The sequence below is a fragment of the Thunnus thynnus genome, chromosome 11, assembly GCF_963924715.1.
Source record: "Thunnus thynnus chromosome 11, fThuThy2.1, whole genome shotgun sequence".
In the NCBI taxonomy this organism is placed as follows: Eukaryota; Metazoa; Chordata; class Actinopteri; order Scombriformes; family Scombridae; genus Thunnus; species Thunnus thynnus.
This window is the reverse complement of record NC_089527.1, coordinates 30,716,873-30,744,219: the sequence shown is the minus strand read 5'-3', so window position 1 is coordinate 30,744,219 and position 27,347 is coordinate 30,716,873. Positions and strand designations below refer to the sequence as shown.

General features: G+C 40.2%; 1 protein-coding gene across 8 annotated transcripts in view; it reads right to left on the bottom strand.

Moving 5' to 3' along the window:
* The window catches only part of sema5ba (sema domain, seven thrombospondin repeats (type 1 and type 1-like), transmembrane domain (TM) and short cytoplasmic domain, (semaphorin) 5Ba), a 170,846-nt gene that overhangs the window by 76,279 nt on the left and 67,220 nt on the right, over positions 1-27,347 (bottom strand). For all 8 annotated transcript variants that reach the window (XM_067604432.1, XM_067604431.1, XM_067604429.1 and 5 more), the window contains 3 exons: positions 25,268-25,480; positions 10,512-10,611; positions 9,888-9,933 (listed from right to left, as the gene is read on the bottom strand). In XM_067604432.1, coding sequence (XP_067460533.1) covers positions 9,888-9,933; positions 10,512-10,611; positions 25,268-25,433 — 312 coding nt within the window. In that variant the 5' untranslated portion in view covers positions 25,434-25,480. The remainder of the gene's footprint in view (positions 1-9,887; positions 9,934-10,511; positions 10,612-25,267; positions 25,481-27,347) is intronic.

The following is a 27,347-nucleotide window of genomic DNA, read 5'->3' as shown; positions in this document are numbered from 1 at the left end:
CTTTGTGCTCCCTGTACACACACGACTGTGTAGCCACTTTTGACTCCAACACCATCATCAAGGTTGCTGAAAACACAGCTGTGGTGGGCCTGATCAAAGACAACAATGAAATGACCTGCCTGAAGGAAGTAAAGGACCTGACCCAAAACAACCTACTCCTGAACGACATTAAGACTAAGGAGCTGATAGTGGACTTTGGGAAGAAGCAGGGAAGGAACTATGCCCCCCTTAATATCAACGGGTCCTCAGTGGAGAGGGTGGATAGCTTCAAGTGTCCACATCACTTAGGGGCCTGACCTGGGTGCTGCATCCCTTTCATGACAACTGTATGAGGGGTGAGTTTTTTTTATAACTCACCCATTTACATTTTATTAAGCTGTAAAGTTATACATAATAATGGACATGGCCGCTTTGAGTGACAGGTCGCTAGCGGCTAGGTGGCTTGTTTAAGTAACCAGGCTTCGTTCAGCCTGCCTCAGCTCCACCCCTTTGCCCATTTTGGATTTGATGGGTGTTAGGGGGAGTGCGGCAAAGCCAAGATGGCGACGACGGGAGCCGCCCACTTTGAGCTTCACAACCACTCTTCAGAAACCAGTAGGTGATGTCACGGTGGCTACGTCCATATTTTTTACAGTCTATGGTTAAGACACATGTCTCATAACTGCAATGTCCACCTTTGTTGCATGTTGCCCCCCATCTCTCTCTCCCTTTATTTTTCCCTGTCATATCAACACTTTACATAACACAATTTCACTCTTACATAATAAAACGGAGGATTATGTTTACATAACACAATTTCACTCTTGCAATAATAAAATAGAGGATTATGTTTACATAACACAATTTCACTCTTGCAATAAGAAAACATTGGATTAGTAAAAAGTGTATTTTTGTTCCTTTTTATTTCGACGGGCAAAATCATAACCTTCTTGACTCCTTGGTGGAAGTAATTACATAAAATTAATGAAAAACAAATAAGTTGAATGTGGTTGCTCAAAAACCATCCTCAAACAGACTTATGGCTGCTGACCTGTCATGAAAACAAACCAGGAAATTTGGCCCCGCCCTAGATGACAGCAAATCTTTCAATTACTCATAGAATACCGCAGGCTGCCACTGCAGTACCACAGGCTGCCACTGAGGTGACCTGCCAGTGCCACTAGGAGGATCCCTGCCTTACTGCTTTTCAATGCACAATTTGAAGAAACTGGTGGGATTACATTTCACCGTGATCTTATATGATTACATTTGACAAATAAGATTGATTGATTGATTGATTGATTGATTGATTGATTGATTGATTGATTGATGCTGGCTCCAATCCATCCCTGGCTCCGACTGACTCCTATTCAAAAAGCCTCAACTACTCTGTGGAAATACTCAATCATTTTTAACAAGTCATTATGGTCTCAATCCATATAGTCTCACCTGCTGTTCTCCCAGGCTCCAGGACTCACACTGAGTTGGACTATTGCCACAGTCGTTGCAATTTCTTAATTACGATACCTGCCCTGTTAGCACAATTTAGCTAAAGTAGCTCACATTTGCCCAAGCGCAAACTTCTTGAATAGACTGCTAAACACGTATTACTAAGGGTTTGCAAACTATTAACTAGCTCATTGTTCGCTTGCTAGCTCATTGAATAGCTTGAAAATGACAGTTTTCAAGTACTCAATGTATTTTAATTACAGGTCAACCTTTTAAAGGAATACTCAGCAGAAAACCTCCGTATTGAACCTGCCTGTCCTAAACACAGTCACATGCAATAAAAGTAAACAGCTAACCACACCCACAATAAACAAAGCTGCATATTTATCGGTTTTGGCAAAAATACAGGTGCTTGGAACACTGAGAGAGCAGAGAAAAGGATTATAGAAGTTTTATGGAGATTTTAATATTTTATCATGAAGCTTTATTGCCGTTGGCATCCATCAAGCCAAATACTGTGAAACAGCTGCTGTCTGTCCTCTTTGGGCAAGGTATAAACTTTTCAGAGCCACCTTTAAAGCTGAAGGTGTGTTTGATACTAAAAACATAAGTAATTGGTATTTCTTTAAACCTATGACAGTATTTTTTTGTACTGCTTATTCTGTTCTCAATTTACAGAACATGCTGCTCTTTTCACTGAGTACAAAATGCATGAATTCTGCTTCTACAAAAATGTCAGCAAAGAGCAGGATATTTTTACACTCTTTTCACTCCTGCATATTTCTACCTGCCGTATACCTCCTAAACATTTTTTTTCTTTCTCCTCTCCTTATTTATGTCTTTATCTCTGTCAGTGCTGGTACTTAAGCTCAGTAAAAAGCCAGGTCAACACATTCATGACCCCGTACCGACTGATACCAGAAGTTACATTCTTTACCATCTTCTCACAAAAGGCTAACGCTGGAGCCTTTGATGCCTTGAACCTGTCAAATAAGCGCATATCGCATAAGTGCGAGTGAAAAAGAGAAAAAGATAGAAAGAGAATTTAAGAGCAAACATATTATAGTTGCAGTCATTATGAGAATGCATGTGCATACATTGTACAGTATGTGAGTGATAGGTTTTGAGCAGCGGCGTGTGAAGCCATTTCTTGGCATGCCTGACTAAAGAAAAACAACAGAGCATCTTACACAAACTGACAAGATCAACACAGAGTACTGTGACGCACAAAAACTTGAGGAAAAAAGCAATTCAGCCAAAGACAAAGATATTCAGTAAAATTCTGTAGCTCTGTGGTTTTGTACAAATATGTTAGCACGAGGAAGATCAATAATCTATCTCCTGTTAGCACCCTGCAAGATGAGGAAGAAAGAAAGAGCAATCTAAACAGGTCTCTGCTTGTGTTATTTTCTATCACTTTGAAACTACAAAAGAAGGTGAGAGAAAAGGAAGCAGGAGGAAAGAAATACGGAGACTAGTGAGCATTCACTCCCATCACATACATGAAAAGTTTGCTCATCAAAAGTTGCTGTTATTTTTTTCATGACAGCAGTGGAATAGCTCATAGCACATCTGGCAGATAAGCATCCCAACACAAAGAAAAATAAACAATGAGAGAAACAGATGACAAAACCAGAGCTCTTGCTTCAGCTCTTCTTTTCCTCTCCCACCTATCGAACACTTGAGCTCTTCCTCTGCTGTTTTTACCACTCTCCCACTCCTCTGTTTTATCCCCCACCACATACACACACACACACACACATACACACCTCCCACCACCTTCCTCCTGCTGTTCTGATTGCGGCGGAGATCAGGCCGACCAGCACATCAGAGAGAGAGAGAGCTCTGTCAGTGGGTGCAGCTAGGACAGAGCATGTGGGTGGATTGCAATCAGACCCACTACCAGCACTAATACCAGCACTACATCCCACAAAACAGACAGAGAGGGAAAAGGATTTAAAAATAAAAAGAGAAGGAGGGTGAGGGACAGAGACTCTGAATTCTAAGAATATGCAGTAGCATCTGATGTTCAGAGTCTCAGCTCTGCCCAAGTAGGAAACCTGTGCAGTCCCATTGTGAGGTAGCTGGGTGGGTGATGGTGTATGTTTTTGTGTCTAAAGTACACAGTATCTGTGTAAAGGGCAGGATATGTTGTTTTCGTATGCATAATATGATCTTGAGGAGATGACAAAAGATGTCATTTATTCACAAATCTCCACTCAAATATTCAGTGTGTGTGTTCATGTGTCTGACTAGGCACACTTGTGGTATGTGTATTTCTTATATCTTACTAAGGAATATTTCTTATTTCTTATATTTGGCAGCACAGCTACGACAGAGTCTGATGGGGCTAAAAACACAAGTGGTCAGGTGATCAGACAGCAGGTTAGCCGGATTATATCTAAATCACTTCATTTGGACATAAAACCGGAAGAGAGCATACCTGAATGTTGGTAATAATCTCTTGCAGTCTGATCTACTGCACGTTTTTTGACCCATCAAACTTCTCTTTAGTGATGTTGTGTGTTTTGAGATCTTATAGGTTAGGGTAGGCAGTTAGGTAGATACAGGATGGAAATGTCCATTTATTGGAAATGGTGGTAAATTTAGACTTGGCAGAAAAGGCTCATCCCTCCTTAACAAACACATACATTATGTGAAAGTTAGATCTTATTAAAGTCACCACCACCAAAATCTTAAGGTCTTGGCATAATGGTTGGAGTAGTTGTACCATGTACACCAGTATAAATATGACTGGGTGTAAAAAGTCAGCTGGAAGCCAAGTAGGTGAATGAACCACTGATGGTGCAGCATGAATGATGCAGATGACAATCAGCTAATGCAAGCATGACCTCAGTGCTTTGCCTGAAGTAACACAATGCTCCATAATAACAGCCAGGACTCTGAAAATAAGATTCAAGTTGTAATAAACCAGAATAATCCTTTAAGTGATACAAGAAAAACATCATGTTCAAACTACATTTTAAACACACTATAGAATTTTGTTAACACATAAATAAAATGACTTAACAATATGGTCAGGCTCTAATATTTTCAGGCAAGTATGAAACTAACTAAAACCTGTTTGTGCCTTAAATTAGTGAAGTAGGATCACACAAAGCTTGTGAGTTCAAGGGTATTATAGTACATGTAATTCATTCTGTATGCCAGTACCACATGAGGAGAGGTGGTTTAGTGTAATTCTCAATTGATTGTCATTGTAGGATAGCTGTTAGCCGATAGGAAAATACTTATTGAAAACCCCCAAGGACTTTGCCAAAGTCTGCTTCTCCCCCCTACAATAACAGATCAACAGGGAGGCGGTGTATGCAAGAAACATCATCTCTGAAGGCTTTGAAAGCCCTCCACACACACGTCCTGTGTAGGTACTGCACAGCAGGGAAATGGTATTTTAGTATTTTGTATGACTCCACAGAGACACAGAGGCTAGAGAAAACGCCCAGAGAGAAAATGTTACGCTGGAGCACACTGAGAGCTTGTCACCTCCCTCACACTCCTTCATATTCACTCCTCTTCTTTCTCTTATTTGTCTTCATCTCAGCTCTGTAAGTGTGAATTTCAGGGTTGCTCTCTTGGTTTCTGCTTCTGTTTCTTGTTCCTTTTCTTCCTGTTATCTTTCCTGTCTTTTATTCTCCCGCTCCTGCCTACCTCTTTATCCCCGGCTCTACTCGTCTGTCTCCTCTCCCTCTCACTCTCTTTCTCTGCTGATTGCCTACGCATTCAGTCCTCTACGCTTGCCTGCTCACTAATGGCCGTGGCAGGTGTTCTCCCAGGTGCCTGAACAGAACAGCCTGGACTGAGCCTTTAAAAGCCCTGGCATCAGCACCTCAGCGCTCCACCCCTCCCTGCATGGTCCGCCTTCAAAAACCTCTGCCACCGAAAGACTGCAAAGCTGGCATGTACACACTGGTCTGCCTCCATATACACACACACACATACCTATACAGTGATAAAAATACCTCCAGCCCTTCATCTCTTCTGTTTGCACCCAGGCACTGGTTGTTTTGGCTTCGGGTGTGAGGCGGATTGTTCTGGGCTGGCTCTATAATTCAGTGCTGTCATGGATAACCCTTTGGATGACACACAAACAAACCACACACACCAACACATACAAGCCCTAATAGTTTCACGCTGAAGAGGAAAGCAGACACTACAAGGGGGGGGAGGGGGGATGGCGATGGTGGAACTGGTGTGTGGTTACAGGCTGTAATAATGGCCCACTTGGAAAGCCCGGGCCGACCAGTCAGAATACATGAATGGGAGAGCAGAGAATGCAGCATTGTGACCACACCGTGAGTGGGCCACCCTTTTTGGTTTGCTTTTCAATCAATCAGCAGGTCGTTTCTAAAAAGCGTCAGTGTGACTTTCACCTACTCTCAATGGATGACTAAAGCCAGTCATGCTCCGCGTCCCACAGGGCTGGGTCCATTTCTACAGGTCCACTTGGTCCCTGAGTGTAGTAGCTGCAGTTAGCTTTCACTCTGGTAGCTTATACTGCCTTCAAATAAGGTTGTATTTTTGAGTTTAGGAGTTAAGGAAACACTTAAGGTGTAAGTGGTTCATGTCGTGAGAACACTGCTATAAGGTGACTGACAATAAAAAGGGACTTATACTTACTCCTTCAGTCCACCTGTCCTTGCATTTTACAGCTCCTGTGTACATCAAAACGGGTTCCCACATCGTTTCCTGGCTATGTTAGTCAAGAGTTACACTTTGATGAGGGTCATGAGGGTGTGCAGACAATATTGATCTTGAGTTTGGACTTAAACAAGCAAACCCCGGGTGAAAACAGCGTTAGCCTCTGACGGGTGGTTTGGATATTTAAGCAACATATCACTGGTTCAGTAATCTAGAGTGCCTTAAAGAAATGAGTCTTTGATGTTGAAGCAGAGGCTTGAACTGGCAAGTGGGAGATCTGGATTTGTTTTCTATTCGGTTATACAACAAAAGGAAGGGAGTATTTTAAGATGCCGCTCTCCTCCGTCTCTGTGGACAGCTTTCATTTACTGGCAAATGAGCATGGGGGTAGAGACCCTCCTCTCTGCTTCACTGGGCAGTTTGTATAATGTTCTCATTGATTTCAGCCTTGGCATCATGGATGACACCTCTGCGTTGGCCAAAGAGAAGAAGGATCTGCCTCATTTATCCCTATAGCTCACAATAGGCTGAGCCTGTGCGTGTGTGCAGGCACACGCGTGTGTGAGGGAGAAACAAATTTAGAGTTTTAGTTTGAGTGCATGTGTGTGGATATTTGTGTGCACATTGTATATGCATGTATGCCTTTTACGTGTCATAAAGATGTTAAGATGGCAGATATCTATTTCAGGACAAAGTGTACAGCATCATGGAGCTGTAGAGAACAACACAACCAGGGTGAAAACAAACGAAAACCTTCATAAGTCAACTTCTCTCCTCCAAAACTCGACAACTAGGACATGCAGACAAAGGGCGCATTGATATCGGCAGTGACACACGGGTGGCAGCTGTACACATCATGTCATTCAGTTGTGGCTGCTGTGAAAGGGGACTTTGTCAGACTAAGTCAAGTCTGGTGATGTGCTTTCATCCTGTGGGGAAATGTAGTGTAAAATAAGGCACATCGTTGTCCTTGAAATAATTAGGCGACTGATGCTGCAAATCTGCTTTTTGAGATATTTGTGGTTATTTTAAAATTGTTCGAAGAATTGAAAAAAAAAAAGTCACACAAGCCTGTGAGCAAAAGGCACACACAGTTTTTAGATTGATTTTCTACCTTTTTTACTTAGATGTCAGTAATGTATGAAAATCAACTTGCATGAGATGGGTACATCATAGTCTGCTTTATTTATTTTCAGTTACTTTATGCTCCCAAAGTTTGTCTCATTAGCCAAAAAAGTCTTTGTAGCATCAGAAAACTGTCCTGAAAACTGAATGTTCTGTTTATTTCAGACACAAACACAAGCTGACACTCAAATCTCCTTTATGGACTCTCTCCCAGATACATTTAAACCCTGACCTCATCTCTTGGCCTTCCATAAAACTAAAGCAGACTAAATGTAAACTATGATGGATTCCAGCAAGTTTAAATCTTTGATCATTTACATATTGCGCTGGCATCAACTGAATCCAATGTTTGCATGGAAAGTAGATCAATCTCACGGGGTGTACTTTGGAAAATGTGCATGAGAACAAAAGAAGACAATATTTGTATTTAATGGACTAAAACATGCAAAACCTCCACTATGACCCTTTAAACTTCAACAGGAAGAGTGGATTTACTCAGTGACCAAAGTTGTATTGCTGCTTTTTATTGTGTGAGTGTATAAAGTGTGTTGTTATTACGGTTCACACTCTCTCCCCTTCATTTACTTTACACGCAAATATCAAATTCTTGGTGTGAAGAGTTAATAGAAATGTCATTAAGCCTAACACAGGTAGAATATGCCATTAAATCAGCTCCGCAAACTGAAAAGAATATCTGCTACGGTCATTTGAAGCATTGGAAACAGTGCACTGTGCTGTCTGGGTTATATTAAGACTGTTTTTCTTTACTCAGTGACAGTGACATACCAGTTTAGATTACATTGTCCCATAGAGAGTCAGGGGCTTGTCATTTGTGATGTTTGATGCAACCATACAGCAACCCTTTGCCCCAGAGCAAACACTCCCGGCTATATCAAAACTACTTTACCACACAGCGCTCACATCACCGCAGGCCTTTCTCAAAACACACACATCACACCCACGTATGTGTCTAGGAGCACTCATCACACTCAATCCAATTATATACTTTGCAACATGGAGGATACTGAACAATATTTATTCTATTTAACATGCACTCTTCTCCTGAAGTTCATTTAAAATGTATTCCAGTCATTAACTTTTATAACATAAAGGACGTATCCATGGGGATGTTTTACATTTTTAGAAGCATTTAACAACAGCTTGGAATAGAAAAAAATAGATAGACAGTTAGATAGTTATCATGTCTGAGCAGAATATAAACGGCCTACAGAGACTGCAATGTCACTGATAGAAAATCAAGAGAAAGACGCCTCACATTACTATTTATTATTGATAAGTGATGATCTGTAAGTGTGGTAGCAAAGCATTACACAGCGGACAATGACATTAATCAACAAGATGCTCAGAAATGTCAATTTTCTGCTGATGCAACTACCACAGAGTTCAAAACCACCAAACTCATTTTATTTTATTGTTGTCATTTGTTATTAAATATATTAATAATACTGTAAGTACTATTGTACTCATGTTATATGACACATTTCCCCATAGGAAATGTTATAAAGAATTAAATAATGTACTATAATTTGAAATCAATAATCATCACGAGACAACTGATCACCCATACTAACAAAAATCTGTTATATCTTTAGATATAGCCGGTATTCATGATTACAGCATTTGATATGATTTATGTCTCATTTATTTATTTTAGAAGTCTAAAGTGGTCCAACTGAATTTGGCTGTGGCTGTGACCCTGCTGAGTAACAAACAGTCATAACAATTTTGAAAAAGACATCAAATGAAGCTAAAGAGTCCAAGTAGCTGAGGAATCTCACCTGCTGTTTTCTTGCTCACAGAGTTCGTTTCATTAAGTAAGATCTGTCTTTGTAGTGTTAGAAAACATGTTCGCTTTTAAAAGTTAATCAAAGTAGCCGTCGTTGGAGGGTTTTGGTTTAGGCTCTTGTGACTCTCTTTATTAGATTTCTATGTAAACTGCTCCCAAAGTATTTAATCAGTTAATGTTATGCCCACCAGAAGTCATCAAGATGTTACAAACATAACGGATGGATGAGATCTGTTGCTCTGTGCTTTTCTGTATGTATAAGACAGAGATACACACACACACACCAGCTGACACTCATCTCTCCTTTATGCACTTTCTACTGGCTACATTCTGAACTTGACCTCTAATCTTGGTCTAGACTGTCTGTTATGACTGAAATACTGAATTATGACTTTGAAATGCCATTACTGTGGAAATAAAACTTTTCAGCCTGCAGATATTTTTTTAATCACATTTCATGATACAAGAGCAGCTGGTTTGATACTAAACTTTGGTAGAATAAGTGTAAATGAAACAGAGTGTAATATCTGTAAACCAATGATGAAATATATACACAGAACAACAAGTGGCTTTATCAGGCTTACACGTCTCCGTTCTCTGAAACCATTCATTTGTGGGAGTAATATTCAACAGGTGGAGTGCAGAAAATCACTCATTCCAATAAAACATCCTACAGGAAGGATCTATATACCTTAAACAACCAGAACAACAGGACAATATATGGCTGCATATGACAGACTCTCCTTCCATGCCTCACCTCCAATCAGTACTACAAAAAGACAAGCATATGCTCCCATAGAACCACTCAAACATAGTAAATGTGGTGAGAGGATGTCCAAAAAAACAAAACAGAGAGAAAGGAGCCTACCTGTATCAGCGACATGTTACTGAGGTCCAGTCTGAACAGATAGTTTCTGGATTGAGGAGAGAGGAAAAGGAGACAATATGATTGGCCTTTATCCAGATAAAATGGGGTTAACAATCACATTAGGTATTAGTGAAAAGACAGGCCATTTTAGCTGCTGTCAACTTAAAGCAAAGCCGATTAAAGGCCACACTGTGACTGTCCGTCAGTCACAGGATGTTGTTTTCAACTGCGTTGAAGTATTTGACAGTGGTGTGGTTTTTGCATTCACAGACAGTCTACTATACGCTGCATTTGTGAGCCAGTGTGTTTTTAACAGGGTCAAACTAGGCTAAAGTTGAACTCATGTCATCTCATGAGAACATGAAGACACACACACACACACACACATAAAGACACACATACACTCACACAAGCCACACGCACTATTTTGGCATGACGCATTTCTTCCAAATCCAGTTCTTCTGCCAAATCCAAAGCTTGACTTGGTCCAACAAGGTCTCAGCAGAGCACTTAAGAAGCATCATTATCGGAAAACCACGCTGTATGAGTGAGTCAGAAAGGGTATCACGTTCTCAGTAATGTGGTCTGTGGGGTGAAAAGCTGAGTGGATTTACAGTTCCTTACCTGGCACCCACAATAAGTTCATTCCTAGTCAGGTCAAGGGTGAGCTGGGAGTAGTCTCTCACGCCAGGGTGGGAGAAAGTAGAAATCCACGGACTGAGCGCTGAAAGAGAGGAAGAAAGAGAGAAAGAGGGGAAAGTTAGCAAAAAGCCAAATCATTTCAGAGTTTATAAGTTGAAAGCAGTGACATTTGCAGGCAAAACTCTGTAGTGTTGTATAGTTTACTAATGTGCAAAAGAGCATTTTCAAATATTATAGTATATTATGCACAAGTGTAGATTTATATTTATCAAAAATCGCCAAACCTTTGCTGGTTCAGCTTCTGAAATGTGAGGATTTGCTTGTTATCTCTGTTTTGTATCATTTCCAAATGAATGTCTTTGGAGTTTTGGACAAATAAAGACATTTAAAGACGTCCCCTTCATGCCGTGGGAACTTTATCAGATTTTGTGAAAATGTTTCGATGTTAAACAATTCATTGTTCATTTCAATTAAACATCGGCATCCTGGTGGCCTGTTGGTTTAAGACGCTGACCATGTAACATCCCTGCTTCAAGTTCAGCCCTTGTTACATGTCGTTCTCTCTCTCTATCCTCTCCTTTTGTTTCTCTCTCTCCCTCCCCCTTGGGAACAATAAAGTATAACTTTTCTTATCTCACTTCCTGCCAGCTTTCTACCCTACTCCATCTGATAAAAGCAGAAAATGGCCAAAATGCTTGTGTGTATATATACAAATAATAGAAACAATTGTTAGCTGCAGTCTGAGTGTCAAACAGTATAGTGGGCAATGCAGTAAAAAGAAAGCTTCCTGCACTGTGATGGTGTCTCCTGCAGAGAGGGACAAAGCTGTCCAGGCCACATCAGGCAAAACAATCCTGATACAACCTGACATTGGGACAAGCACAGCTCTGTGTGATGTACTGCTGTTTAAAACCGGCTTTTACAAATCAAAATTTCAAAGCATCGGAGCAGAGGGGCCGTCTGGCGAGGCTTTTAATGTCACTTGGAAAACCGCAGGAAAAGAGCAATTTCTTTTCAATCTTTGTGTGACCCAAAGTGCGGACCCTTAAACGGATTTAACCACATGGAGGTTTGTGTAGCATAAAGGGATTTACTATATTTCCCATGCTGTACATAGTATCACAGCGGTTAGTGGGAATTCAGATTCCCTTAACCAATTTGAAAGGCGGTGTTAAAAAGCTCTTAGCGATTCCCCCCCCCCCCCCCCCCCCCCCTAAAAAAAGAGAAAGAAAGAGAAAGAAAGAAATTGCTGTGAATCATGATTCAATACCTTGCATGTCTGTAGATTGATGTTTACAACAAAGTGAAACTGTTCACTTCATAGTTTCAATTTTTAAAGCCATATAATCAGAAAACAAAGAATATAACATGTGGTGATGATAAAGTAACTCTATTAATTAGGGAAGCAGTCATCAAACATTTAAAACCTTAAACCTTCATCTTCCTTCAACATTAAAGTAACAAGCTTGAGGCTCCGGGTGCAAGAATACATCAGAATGTTGGGAAAAAGTCATAGCGAACAGCGAAAAAACTGTCCATCATTTTGCAGGGATGGATTTTAGAACTGATGGGGCCCATATGGCTCTGTCATCTGGAAACATAACTAGAGATATGAGTCTTAAAAAGACAGAAGGCCGCTGCTATTACACAGTATGGTGCTCTTCATTTAAGATACAGATAAAATAGTTAAGGGTGCCGATATTGACAGAGGACGTCAGTGAAAAGTAAATTACATGCCACAACCTGTTTTCCCAGATGTGGATTAGGACGGAGAAGTTTTCTGCTGTCAGATGTGACTCCAGGTTTTATAGTTATGAGATATGAGTAGTGCTGGAAAATTCGTTTTTAATGCTATTTGCATAGGAGTGCACTCTACGCAACAGTTGTGTCCATCTCACACACTTTCTGACTTCTAAACTCTATCTGTGGCCACTGTGACCGTAAGCATATTTGTTCTTACTGAAGATGTAAATCTTCAAAAAACAAAACAAGAAAAAAATATCCCTTTAGAAGGCTTTTAAAAAGGGGGTCAGTAATCTTCTTCTACAGCTGGGCACGCCAGTTTTTAGCAAATGTTGCTCAAAAAGGATTAAACAGTGCATTTGGGTGGGACTATTTTCAGCAGCAGATTAACACACATTTAGTGCTCTGATGAGTATTCCTGCCAGCAGGTTGGTGTATGTTGCATAGTGTTGTTTGGATATTTTTAACGCTTTTTTTATATATATATATAAATTTGGAATACATTCTTATGTTGTTTTTATATTTGTGGGTATTTATTTCCTGCATTTTGGTCATCAGTGTTGGTTGATTAGGTTGGGAGTAGCACTGTAATTTCCATGTTTTCGTGGATGAATGAACTGAACTATTAAATCAAAATAAACTACAGTGAGTGTGTTCATGGTATTGCAGGAAAAATGCCACAAATGTCAAACTGCCAACCTTATCTTGACATGCTGTATGAAGTGAAGTTTGAAGCATATCATATCATTGTCTTAGGGCTTTTTAACTTTACAGCTCTGAATCGAAATCCTCCAGGATTTGGGGCTGTGAAGACTGTCAGAATGTAGAAGTTAATATTAGCTTTAACAGCTACAGTACAGTTTGTCATTTTTAATGTAAGTGAACACTGCAGTAGTAATACTGCCATTAGTATTTCTTATATAGAGAGAGAGTATATGTACTATTAAAACCACCACAGCAGCCATGACATTTCATTTACAGAAAATAATTGCAATTTCAATCATGTTCACACCATCAGAACTATATATTTTCACAAAATTGTTCTAGCTACAGTGGGATTTGTAACATACTGTATGTGCTGGATGTTGCCCTTGGCAGCTCAGAACAGAAAGAAAGTCACACCAGCACATGCACTGCCTGAAGCAGCAATATGATACATGGTTAATTATATCAACAACCTGCTCTGCTCTCATTGAAAACATGGGAACTACAATGACTTTTAATCAACCAGCCAGTGCAGAGAAGTAATGTAACCTTTTAAAATTAATAATAGACTGTAAAACAATTTTACACAAACAGAATTAAATCACTGATAACCTCAACACACATAATAAATCATATGGTCCCAGTGTGATGCAAGTACCGCACAAATTCCACGAGAGGACTTCTCTTACTCTCTCTATAAATATTTATCTTACATTTATATACATACATTACATTCATTTCTCACATTCAAGCACGCATCTATGGGTTGCACGCTTTTGACATGCAGAGTGGGTGCAGAAATAATACAAGGCCAGTGCGAGGAGGCGAGCGGGACCATCTGTATATCACTCTCTGATTAATGGCTGCAAAGACTGTAGCTGGTGGTGCAGAGGGGAGCAGGGGAGCAGGGGAGCAGGGGGGGAGTGTGAGCCATCTTTAGTCTCACAATCTTATGTAAACAGACCTGAAGTTGACAAAAGTAACACATTTATAGGTCTGCACAAAGCGGTAGCATGAGTGAGCAGAGCGTGTGTGTACATAGTGTCCCTGTTAGTGTGAGTAAAGAACATGATTCTAACACACAAATGAGATCATTAGAATTCAGCAAATCAGTTCTTTAAACACCGACTGCATTTACATGCACAACACCTCATTAACGTTCAAAGGATTATGCTCGCACAGACACTAGAAGTTTGCACTACTTAACATACAATTACAGCACAGCCGCTTCCGTATTACAAAAATCCAACTTTCACATAAAGTACTAGACATTCAGAGTTTTCAGGTTAATAAAGATCTTCTGCTTTGTATGTTCACCTGTTTCCATGTATACACAACAAATCTGTTTCAATGTAATGACGACGAAATAATGAATAGCCAAACATTGTTAAGCGATGTAAATGACACTGCAGCTATCCACAGCGGGAGTTGAGAATCATTCTGACTAATAACTTTTTGATTGCAACAAATCATAACAGAGAAGAAAAAGTGCTTATTCTCATCTTATATGACTTGACGTCCTGTTTGTGACTCTCTTAATGCAGGCTGGTGCTCTGCTATTCACGGCTATTCAGAGAGACTCATTCTAACTTACTAGTTAGCCTTAAAAGGCTGATTAAAAAAAGAGAAAGCATCACCTTACCACTGCTGCTCCTGCTGCTGCTGCTGCTGCTGCTGCTGCTGCAGCCCAAGTAAGATGAGCCAACATTTCTTCTTGTTTTATGATGAGAAGTCTGAATTAGTTTTTCTCCTGTGTGTCTATTCCTCCAAAATCCCTCCTCCAGCGTTGAAAGCTGTTTCGTCATTTACAAATTGTATCTTGTCAGAATACTAATCTGCAGTAAACTTGCAAAACTACTAGATACCGTGGTGAGCAAAAACAGAATTCCACCAAACGCCTTTAAGGGTTAAGAGGGTTACAGTTCATGTCGCATACAATTACACAAACATTTTTGGGAAACACAGATATGATCAGGGGAACATGCCGAGATACTACAATTTGTGCAGACATGCTTTTGACTTAACAGTAAGTGAAAAGTAAACACCGACGTCAGAGTGCAGAATATTTAACAGGATATGTGTTGGTGTCAGGAATACTGTGTGTATGCAAATGTAGTCACATAGTATTTCCCAACAGCCACAACAAGATTAAAGTAGATTCAATTAAAGAGCTTTGTCCATTAGCACTGCATGTTTTATACAGTACGCGTACGTGAAGCCTGAAGTTGCATCATGTTACCATAAGAGCCAGAGGTGAAAGCAGAGAGAAGTGGAGAGATTATACAACAGTAGAAATGTTGTGGCAAAAACACAGAGAGAGCACAGACAGGACTGTGGGTCATAAAGAGTAGAAGAAGACCTGAGGCTAGTCTCAGTGCAGTCAGTAGAGGTAAAATACAGCAGCCATCAGCACAACTCAAGGCCCCAAACCATACAAGCTAAATATATTCTGGAAAACATCCAGAAATAAAAATTTTGTCATTTAAACAAATGACAGATAGTTAAAAAGTGATTCATTCACCCCATAAAGTAAGATCATTAAAAAAAAGCATATGACATGAACCATAAAATAAAATAAGAATGTGCAGTGGAGAAATAGATAACAACAGAATTATTCCCTCAGAAGCATTATGTGGCCAACAGTAAAAACAGGAGCTGTTAGCATTCAGTACAGAGAGTTTCATATGGAGCATAAATCACCTCAAATTCGAACCAAGAAGTATTTCGCCCGTATAAACATTACCTCACGTCACAAATGTCTCTTCAGAAGCTTGTAAAAAAAAAAAAAGCATGACCGAATTTGATTCAGTAGCACGCAGGAGAGCTTATGAACCATGAGCTTGTTTACTCTCTCAGAAAGGCCTCTTTGACAGTGAGGGGTCTTTTATTGACTGGCATTTATCCTCCTGCTTACAAGTTGTTTTATATGCACTGCTCAGTCCTTCCCCTCATAACTGTCTGACCGGGTGGTGGGGCAAAGTAGGGACAATAAAGCAGGATGAATATGAAAGCCCTCCTCTCCCATGGTTTACTCGCAGGCCTCAAGCTGGACTTGATGAACGATTATTGCATTCTTTTTTCCCCCTCTGCAATCGGCAGGCAGACGGATTAATGCATTATCCCGTGGCTGCCAGAGGGATGTGGAGAGGGATGAGGACATTGGCTGAGACATTTGTCTCCCAGAGACATAAATCGTAACCTTTCCATCTCCTTCCATCTAACGGTTTTTAAACATTCAGCTTCTTCCCACACAACCAGCGTGTGGGCAGAGTGTAGTGGCACCCTGACCGATCTGAGTCGCTGTTTGACTGAGTCTGGATGAAGAGTAGTCAAAGCTGCAAAATGCCAACATATTATGGAACTGAGGGAATGAAAGCACAACAAATTGCAGATCCAAAAAACCCTGTGTCTGCACCAACACACACAAACACAGAAGCTCAAGCACAATCCGATCCATTTATCGCTTAAAACCTGATGGAATGTGAGATTCCCTGAAGTTGGAGCACATAGAATGGGCTATTTGATAAAGATCTATCTTACCTTCATCTAATCCCTCCAAATTTGAGCCACTGGGCTGCTCTGCTATCTACTCCATCAAACTTTGTCCATCTCTGAGCTGGGAGGATGGTGTTGGCCATTAAGGGCATGGTGCAAACTCTAATATATAGGTACCAGAGAAGATACAAGCTAGAATCTGACAGTTTAAGGAGCAAATTTGTAGCAGAAATAGAAGGGTTTTTTTTTAAAAAAAAAGCAAGAGGCCCATGATCAGTTTCTGTTTCTCTTTCTCTTTCTGTTTTCGCCATGGACGCATTAAGAGAATTGGATACAAGCGCAAAGTACACAGCTAATGATAATACCACTAATTATACTGAACATTTGAAGGTATAAAGTCAGTCAGCACCTAAGCTCCAACTATCTCAGCGCTCCGGCATGGGGCTGAATGTTTGCACGATCCAAGAAAGCCTTCAGAAATCCCCAGTCAACCAGGGACAGAGTTAAAGAAGTAGTTAGAGAACTGGTTCCATAAAAGGAACTGAATGAGTGAATGGGATTTAAATGAGTTTGACTGAGCGAGCAAAGGTGAAATGGCTTTAAAATCCATTTAGAAATCCTGAAGGGAAACTGTTGCTGTTGACTGGAAGAAATCTTATAAGTGTACAATAAACCACCGGCAGAGGACGAAGCTCAGATGACCTTTAAAAGCAAATTACGTATATCAGTAAACTTGCTTCTCTTTATTTAAATGTTTACTTTTCATTTTCAGTCTGACAGCAAAGGCCCACCTAATAACATCCTGCACTATATCATATTTTTGTTATCATTAGCATTATAATCAGGCATCTAGTTGATTTCTCTCAAGAGCTGCACTGTTTAATGAGCTATGAATGACACATATTGTACTAAAGGTAGCTGTCTATCCTCATCTTCCTTCAGGAGGTACACAGGAACATAATGTATTACTAATGGGAATAAGACTCACTGAAAAGAGGCAATATTGACAATGGTTATCTTCAGGGCAATGTGGTCGATCCAATATTGTTAACAAAACAGGTCACACACGGAGCCGTGCTGCTATCTTCTGGCAGATGATTCTGTAAATGATCACCTCCAGTGCCAATTAGCACATACGATTGCATTCTGTCAATTGTGGCCAAATAATAGCACAGAAATGAATCCATCCTGTAATATATACATTTGCATACAATATCCATTTGTTGTAAGCACATTTTTGTGCAAATAAAGCTAAAGCAGCAGCATAAGTGGCACATTACTGTGCTGCTCATTCCTTCAGGAAAAAAAAAACTTTCCCAGCAGTGCCAGATCTGTTCACACCTCAGCCTTATCTGCCCAAAAATCCCTCAAAATATGTTTTGTTTGGTCTTCTTCATATCACTCTTCACCCTTCCTCGCACTCCATTCTCCACCCCTGTCCCGTTCTTCACTATCTCTCCTATTCTAACTTTCGATTTTCACTGTGGCTGACTTTCAGAGGGTGATAGTTTGAGAGAAGCTGCCGTGCCTCAGTGGAGCACAACTCTCCCTCTATTCCGCCGTCCTTTCAGCCCTCCGCCACTCCATCCTCCCCATCCCCTCCTCCTACTTGACTGAACTTAGATAGAGGGGTCTGCGGGTTACAGGCAGCACTGAGAAAGGGCCTGTGGAGACCGGGGACTGAGCAGCCACAGGAGGAATGGCGATGGGACCAGGAGGCTAATAGCCTCTCAGTCAGCAACCGGTAAAGATGTCTGTCTGCCTCTCACAAAACCAATGATGAGGCAACATCCCAAGCTGCTGACAATTTGTCCACTGTGCCCTGGTTGTTTTATAAAACTGACAGAGAAGTGAGCCATATTCTCAGAATGTGATTGTGAAAGAGAGACATAAGTGTGGGTCATATCATGAGCCCTATTCAGCCACGCAATCTGTTAAATTGGTGGCTTAATCTAAGAGTAAAAGTAATGACTTTTTGTCTTCAAACATAGGTCTCTGTTACGTAAATGCTATGTGATGGCTCTACTCAAACTTGACAGGATCATTAGGAATAGAGTTATATTTGACACCTGAAGTACGAGAGCTAGCAGTGACACTGCTGCTGCTGTGAAGTAGTGAGTTGTTCTCAGTTGTGCTGCATCAGTAATAGATTTTGAAACTTATTTCATGGTTGATCATTTATTATATACAGAATGCTGCTTCCATGCATTCTGACAGTGTCCAAACATAATTAAAACTGATAAGATGTTAAGTTGTGACTGTGATTTTATTTCTATTTGCTCACATGCCGTATGTAAAATGTTTTGCCAGAATGTTCAAACTGTGAAGTAAGAAGCTGAACATTTGATGGTAAGATCATTATCCTGGTTTTCTGAGGGTTTTATTCTTTGGCTTGTAACGATCAGGGAAATAATTTACTCTTGTTTTTTTGACTGATCTGACATGAAAATAATTCCTTTGACAATTTCAAATTGGCTCATTCACAGTACTTTGATACTTTTTTTTTTTAAGCTTTTGAACACAGAGAGTAGTTTGTCCTCTAAACCCTTGGCTGTTTTCGTTTTTCACTCTGCTGCTCAGAAATGTCATTCACTGGCATATACTGAGAAGATTTGATGAAAAACGATGTTTAACACAACTTAAAATCATTTTGGGTTTGGGTACGATCTTGAGTTATAAGATTTAAATGATTTCCAAGTAGATTTATCATCATTCATCCTCATAGTGATTCCAGTAGTGAGTTTTGATGCAAAATGTGTAAATCATGTTCAAAGCTTTAAAATCCCTGTTTCAAATGAGCTACTGTAGCCTTTACATTACCGTGACGGCATTCATTTCAGACTTGAGCTGCGTAGCACCTGAGACTCTCGAGCCAAGTAAGTTGGAAAGTAACTCAAGTGCTTATTCAAACATGACGCTGACATGTAAAAATAGCCATGCACTCACACAATGAGGAGCATGTTTGAAAAGGGGGCTATAAGATCCAAGGGTGTATACGAGCTACGGCCACAGAAAAGCAAGCAGAGCAATTTTCCTTCCCGCTCTCCACTTTTCAGTTAAAGTGGCAGTAAAGCCTTTAAATGTTTTCTTTCCTCAGATCCTCTTTGCTATCGCTCGGGCCTGCATCAGATATCCTGACATACCATCAGTGGGTGAGAGCGTGGCCCCCGCAGCATGCTAAACTCAGATCCATTCAGCAGCCTGTTGACGGCTGCAAACACACCACGGCTCTGATAGCACATCTCCAATTAGGCCCTCCGCTGTAATCTTGACTGAGGAGGAGAAACAGGTGGCAAAGTAAGATGAGAATGTAAAATGAAAAATAAGATAGGAAATTCATGGCGAATACTTTTTTTTTTTTTTCTTTTTAAGTGTTGTGTCTTACAGGGGCATCACTCAGGTGCTGCTCAGAGGCCCTCGAGATGGCGAAACGGCTAAACGACAGCACCATTACCCAGACAATGAAAGAGATAGAGGGACCTATACGAAGAGCGCAGTACATTTCTCTGATTATTGTAAAGGGGGAAAAAAGAGCAGGCTGATAGAAAGAGGGATGGAAAGGGAGACATGAAGAGAAAGTAAAGGAGGAAGGCAAGAAGAAATAAATAAAAGAAGAGGTGCGTGGAGAGGAGAAGAAGAATGGACGAGAGAGGAGTGTAGATGGGTAGAGAGAGTAGTACGGGCAGGGAGGGAATAAGAGAGACTATAAAAGCAAATGAGAAAGACAAGATTAGCAAGGAATAGAAAAGAAAATGAGCAACAACACTGGTCGTTTCTCTTCCCCTTCATCTCTCTCCAGCGAGGATCATTACAGTGATTTGGGCACAAGCACATGACCCAGAATGTGAAGCCATCTAATCCATCAAACAAGTTTTCCTCTCTTTTTTTTATCTACTCCTCTTACACACCAGACTGACCTTTTACACACACTCCTAAACCAGTTCTGTGGGCCTCATAACATAATACACAACCGACTCCAAAAAATCCAAAAACATAACTCCATATCTAGATTCAGTGAATTCCGGTTGCAGCCCTCATGCCATGCTCTTATCAGACCTACAGTATTATGCTGTGAGCCAGTATCACCCATCTAAATCATGAGCTGGAGGCTTGTACAGTGTGCGCCTGTGGGTGCAGATTACGTGGTACCAAATGCTGTGTTCCTGCACGGATCTGCGGTGCGGTTGACATAAAAAGCTGGCGCATCTCCTGGAACATCAGACATACAGACATGCAGTGTGAAATGTTCACGGTGTGTTTTAGCGGACTGGAAAAATACTGTGTTGCAGTGGCCAAAGTAAGCTGATGGAGATGTTTGATGCTAAACGTGTGATGGTTTTGATTTTCTCCAGCATCTTATGATGATACTTGTCACTGCTGTCAACTACAGTATGGCAGCATGATGGTTTCCCAAACAAATCATTTCTCTAAGTATTTGGCGGTATAAGGGGCGTTTGAGTCTGTGCTTACAATACCTACAATTCTGTACATTTGCACATACCAAAACAGCCACAAAAAAAAGAAAAAAAGATAGCTTTAAAGGAGATTTAGTTTAAGACCTACCAGTTATGATAACACTGTACTCACCAAACAAACTGCTAAGATCTTATATGGCGACATTATCAAAGGGAACATCCACCGATTTTACACATCAAAGGTGTTGGGAAGTACTACTGCATTATGTGAAAAACAGTTGCACAAAGAGTTTTGTGTCTCCAGAGGGAGTTGCGTAAAATCTGATAACTTGTCGAGTCAGTGTCAGTTCAGGCTGAAGACTACAAGTTTGAAATTTGAAGTCCAACAATGTTATAGGAGTGTAATGCTAAATTGCTGAAGTACTCTTTTGAAAATGTATGACGGCCTGTAAACTGTAATTTTTTGGGTGATAATTTTACTGTTCCCATTTGTTTTCTCTTTCAAACTTTGGCTAAACTGGGGGTTTGTTTACTTCTTATCTGTTTGCTCTTATTTCTTGGCTTGTCTGACTTCTTTTTAACAATGTTCCTGAGCTCCAAGATCTCAGCGAATACATTTGTGAGTCGATGTAATCACAACCGATAGAACCATTGGCCAAAGCCTTGAAAATAAAACCTGTAGTTGTCCATTGCTGTACTTCAAGTCTATAGTCCTTTAAAAGTGTATAGAATGGCTTCTTTCTCCACAGCCTCCTCCAGGTGACTGAGGTAGCGCTTCAACAAGCCACTATAAAACGCTCATCAATCACAGAGGCTAATCTCAGGTTCTCACTGACACTTTCATTGTGCAGGCCTTTTCTATACGGCTGCCTCCACATAATGCTTTGACAGGCCAGCGGCCCTGCAGCTCCCTGCCATGAGAGCCATTCTCAATTGGCACGCCTTTGAAGTGAAGCACTGGCGGAGCTTGGGCTAATCTGGACATCTGGAGGCCTGGCGGGTAAAGCAGGACAGAGGCAAAGACTCAGTGTATAGGTGACTTCATCCCTTTGTGCGGATGAAAATAGCCATTTTGTTGGTTGTATGGATTGGAAATCCAATAGAAAGAGGCTCTAGTTTTTGCACTCGAAACTGCTATCGCACAGAAAGTCCAGCAAAAACGGATCATGGCAGAGAGCTCTTTATGTCCATCTTCAGTTCTATTAGCCAGAGTTCAGACCTACAACATGGGTGAACAGGCCCCCAGAGCACAGAGGGAGAGGAAGGAAGGGAACAATACTGCAGTCCAAAAAAGAAAAACTATAAAGACTTGAGGAAATGTCTGCAATATGGTTCGGAGGGGGAAGAGTATATTTCTAATCACAAGTAAACCCTCTGGCCTCCTCTTCAATTTTTGTGTTTCCGTCCTCGATCCCCACCGGCAATTTTTTGGTCCTCCAATCTCAGTCACTGCTCTTGGCAGAAGGAACACAAACAGCCCTATTCAAAAATAAACACAGCAATTTTGTGTGTGTTTACCTTTCATTCTGCCATATCTATCTGTGATTCGCTGCCCCAAACTGTTCTGTTCCATTTCACACCGTGAGGAAGAACTTGTTTCTTGGCCCACTGTACAGATGAACAGGCTAGATAGTGAGCGCATTTATTCTACGCAATCATTTCTATCTTGTCCCCTCTTGCTTTCTGTTGTTCTTTCATAGGCGCATGCTGACCTTCCTACATGCCAAACTGTGAGGTTTTATTGCCGCCGGCACAGGGATGTGCTTATGAAAACCATTTATTTTGTTGCTGTGAAAAGTGGCATGTATATGTTTCCACAGAAAATACATGTAGGGGTGCACAGCGTCATCACAGCCCAGAATTTTAAAGTCAAGAGTCTCTGAGGCATGTATATACAGAGAAATGTTCTCCTTAAAATAAATGATAGCAATCATTTACAGCACTGAACCTCATTCAAAACTCCCTATAAAGCCTGCACAAACCATTTCACTGCCAATGTTTGGAAGTGACAATTTTATGTGCCAATCTGTAATGTTGAACACATTCTGGGGCTCATTTTGTATAACAATTCCCTCTTCTACGCCAGTTACTGATACATTTCCCAGAGTACTTTGTGGTAACCATCAGGAAGCATTCAAAGTTATTACTGGAAATTAATTAATAAGAAGTGGCTGCAAAAAAACACAACTGTCAAAATGAATAGAAATGATATACGGAAAAAATGTCTTTGTATGAAAAAAAATGGATGAAACAGCAGAAAAATGTTAAATGCAACGACGAACTATCTCCTACTAACCTTCCTCTGTTTATATCTGTATTTGTATGTATGTATACAATGTTTATGACTTCCTTTTTCTTTCTTTTTCTTTTTTTTAATGATGGATTTGCACATGGGGTGGTGCACCATTTGCTAACTGGAGATATATACATATACAGTACAGTGTCATGTTATAATTATGTAATTTCTCATTTGATTAAATAATGGTTGGACGATACTGAACAGCATTAATGAAGACTATTAAAAAGGATATCTGCTGCAGGATTTGGTTGTTTATATTGTAGTGAAGGTGAAGTGACCGGAGCAAAAGTTGAACCCCTTCTGGCTTCATTATATTATTTTTACACTATTAATAGTAATAGAATTTCTTCCTCCTGGTATAACTGCTGAACATTGGTGCCTCAGGTTTTGTAAGAAGCCAGCGTTCTTTGATTCTTGGGGGACTGACACTGAGATCTGACATTTACCACTGATTCCTTTACACTACTGAAGAGTTTCAGATATTTAAATCAACTACAGTATTTTTACTTTGAAGTAAAGTCATATAGGCACCTCAACATTTAAAGAGAATTCTGGTTACTTATTTTTGTAGTTTTGGCCATCATTCCTATTGGTTAAGATGCTCATCAAAGTTCAGTAATTGCTGAGAGGCAGGAACACAGCAAGGTTGTTACAATAAAGAGAGGTAAAGGGGTCAGATGATCAGACAGGCTGTAAACAAGCCCACAGATCAGTCAGATGATGAAGTCTTTTATTCAGAGAAGCAAAGATGAGGCAAAGTCAATGTGTAAACTGCCATCGATGTTTATAATGGACAATCAGAGTAATCATTTTACCATTTGTATTTGTTTTCTCTTCCAAATAAACCTGTCCAACCTGGAGGTTTGTTTACAGTCAGACTTGATGAGGCGACAGTGTGGCTGTATGAAAGGTAACACCACTACTTAGAGCAGTTGGTCTTTGTAACCAGAAATACTAATCATCTAAAGTCAGACTGAAACTGAAACTGACACTAAAATAAAGAACAGCTGCTTCAAAAATTTTGCACCTCAGAATTTGACAATTTTATGAAATTCAGTCACATTTGTGCTGTAAGGAAAAACTCTCTCACTACAGAGCCTGTCCTCTCACTGTGCTGACAAATGCCAAAACATCTTAAACAGGAACTCCACACTATCTTTCGTGCTGTATGCATAACTTAGACTTTTGTAGGCATATGATGTTAATAGAGATCATTTTTCCAACAATACACATATAGTGTTTAAACACTAGTTTTTCTTATTTTTTTCCCCTTATTTTAAACCATGTTACAAAATAATGCACATCCAGGTAGATAAATCATAACAAATGATATCAAACAAACAAAGAAAGAAACATTATTGACTGAAAAGATGCAGGCTGAAGCTTCTTATGCCTAACCTTTTTACCTCATAGGAAAAACAAACAATACAAAACAAAACATTTCACTTATCATTATGTTCATACCTCAGTTTGATATTTGCTTACTGTTATTTTTTTAACATTTTATTAAAATTTAGGAAGTGTACTGCACATTCTTAACTCCCTGTCACAGTCATTCCATAAATTAACCCCTTACAGTTATACATCTAGTCTTTATATTTGTCCTAGCTCTTGTTTTTTTAAACATACATATTCCCCTACATCCATACTGACTCTCTAATCTTCTTAAAATTAGCTTATTTCTGTCTGCTTGGATTTGAAAGTTCAGTGCAGCTGAATTCTCTGACCCTAATCATGATGTAACAGGTCTATTCTGTATGTCAGCTGCTGCACCAAGTATAAAGAGCAGAACACTGACTGACTGTAATCTCAGTTTGTGAGTTTTGATTTTGCTTTATTACTGTTCTGTGGCAGCAAACAAAACATGAAAAAACAGCCAAAATCGGGGCGATATTCAACTTAACAAGATGTTCTGGGATAACAAACAGTAACATTAAGCGTGATAAACAACACAGCTACGGTTATGTACTGACATAACCTTCATTTTCCCAGACACTAGGTTTGTTGTGTTCATGTAAACATAATAAGTATAACATTATCAGATATTTATATAAATAAGGTGGTTGTGGACAATGTCTGACCTTGGATGGAGACTTTGGGATGTTCTTTCTTGGTGCACTCTGGTTGGGTCAGCGGGTCAAACAACCACGGGGTTGGGGTCGTCTGGACCGCAGAGCTCTGTGTGAAAACAGTCAGGAGGAAGAGGAGCAGGAAGAGGAGAATGGAGTCCTGCAAGGATGCTGTCATGGTGATGACCTCTCCTCTAACTGCCAAGGTGGGCCTCTGGAATACAGCTGTAAAAAAAAAAAGAGACAGAGGAGAACAACAACTTCAACACCTCAGTGCAACATGTTTACGTCAGGCTTCAAAGAAAAGAAGCTCTCCTTGAGTCACTTCAAAATCATTTCCTCTCTCAAACTTTCAATTCATCTCAGCTCTAAATCCAGCGTAGAAGAACAAAAAGAGAATGAAACATTAATGCAAAGGTATGAAATTTTGGTAAAAAGGAAACAAGAACCACGGGATAAAAGCATGGATGTTCAGTAACCAAAGGAGGGGCTAGAAAGACGAGATCTAAAGCTGAGTAAACTCAAATACAAAGAGAAAGAAAATGAAAGAGAGACATGGAGGATGTGAAGGACACTGAGTGGAAAAACTGCTCCAAAAACTCCTGGGCTCCAGCAGTGAGCCATCTCAAAGAAGTGCCTAACCTCTAACCTCAAGATAATTATTTAAAATGTGCAATTAAACTTTGGAAGTTAATTTAATGGCTGATTAAAATTGGAAAATTGACTGCAATAGCGGACTGTTCAATGAGCCAGAAGTTTCCACAAGTCGATGAAGCAGAAAAGAATTCACTTAACATCTGAGTCTCTTAAAGCCATGCTGGAAAAAATGTTGCAACTACTATTTTTTGATCCATGTACATTCAAAAGACATTTTTACTATGATGCATATAAATATATTACTGATTTCCAGTCAATCTGTTACTTCCGTATTATCAAGTACTATGCGAGCTGATCCAGCCAGCGCAGAGACACACACACTGAGATGTTCTTACACAAAACACACATACAGACACTCTCATGGGTCTTGAGTAAATGTAATCTCCTCCAGTCATAACATATGAGTCTACATTGCTAAGCTGAAACCAGCAGTTCATCATCTCCCGCCCTGCACTCCTTATGATGTTAGGTTAGCGAGGTGTAATATCATTAAAGTAGATTAAAAACTGAGAGCATCAACTTTCTGCACCACTTTGGCTGGGTTACATCTCTCTGTAGTGTTTTCCTCACTAATGCTTCAATCAATAACAAATTATTAGCTTGGTTGAGTTGCAAATCAAGCATATTGCCCTGCAATCAATTATCCCTCTCACTACAGCTGGTAACTAATTAAGCAAATGCACAGTGCCCATGTTTGTCATTACAATACAGTGGAGTCAACAGGCCCACAGCTACTGCCAACACATACTGTTGATGAAACAGGTGGAAGTATTCAATATACTCGTACAGTGGGCCTAGACTTGATTCAGCTGAGCTGGAAGCGTCTCAAGTTGTAGGGTTCACTGGTAGGTCACATTCAGACCAAAAATAACACTGTTAAAAAAAACATAAGGGGGCTGCGCTGATGTCAGTGTGTTGCTATAGATACAGGTGAGACAATAAAATATGTTCCAGAAAGTTCAGTTTCAGTATCAGATCCAAGGGTTTGCTATTGCTTAACGTCTGATGTCTAAAAAGTTTCAGCTATGCAAGTGTTTTTCTTAAGTTTGCCATCCAGACTCCTCTACAGGCCACACACAGGCCACTTCATGCCACTCCTGCCAGGCAGATGTCTGATTTTCAAAGTGTTCTTTGTTGTTGTACAGAGCAAGCATGAAGATTGGAGTGTGCCGTCGAGACAAGACTCTCAAAAATGGATCACGCCTTTGTGACACCTGCATGGTCTCGCACTGCTGCCTGGACTCCATCCCTCCTTACTCTCTATGTATACCCTGTCATTGTTTCCAGTGTTTCTCAGTCCTACTCCTGGCAAACCTCCAGCACTACATATTTACAATCTCTTCCTTCTCTACCCAAATTTGATTAGTTAAATTACTGTCTTTGTTTTAAGTTAATCAAGGGTTTTTGTCTCCCAGGTCTTGATTGACTGAACACA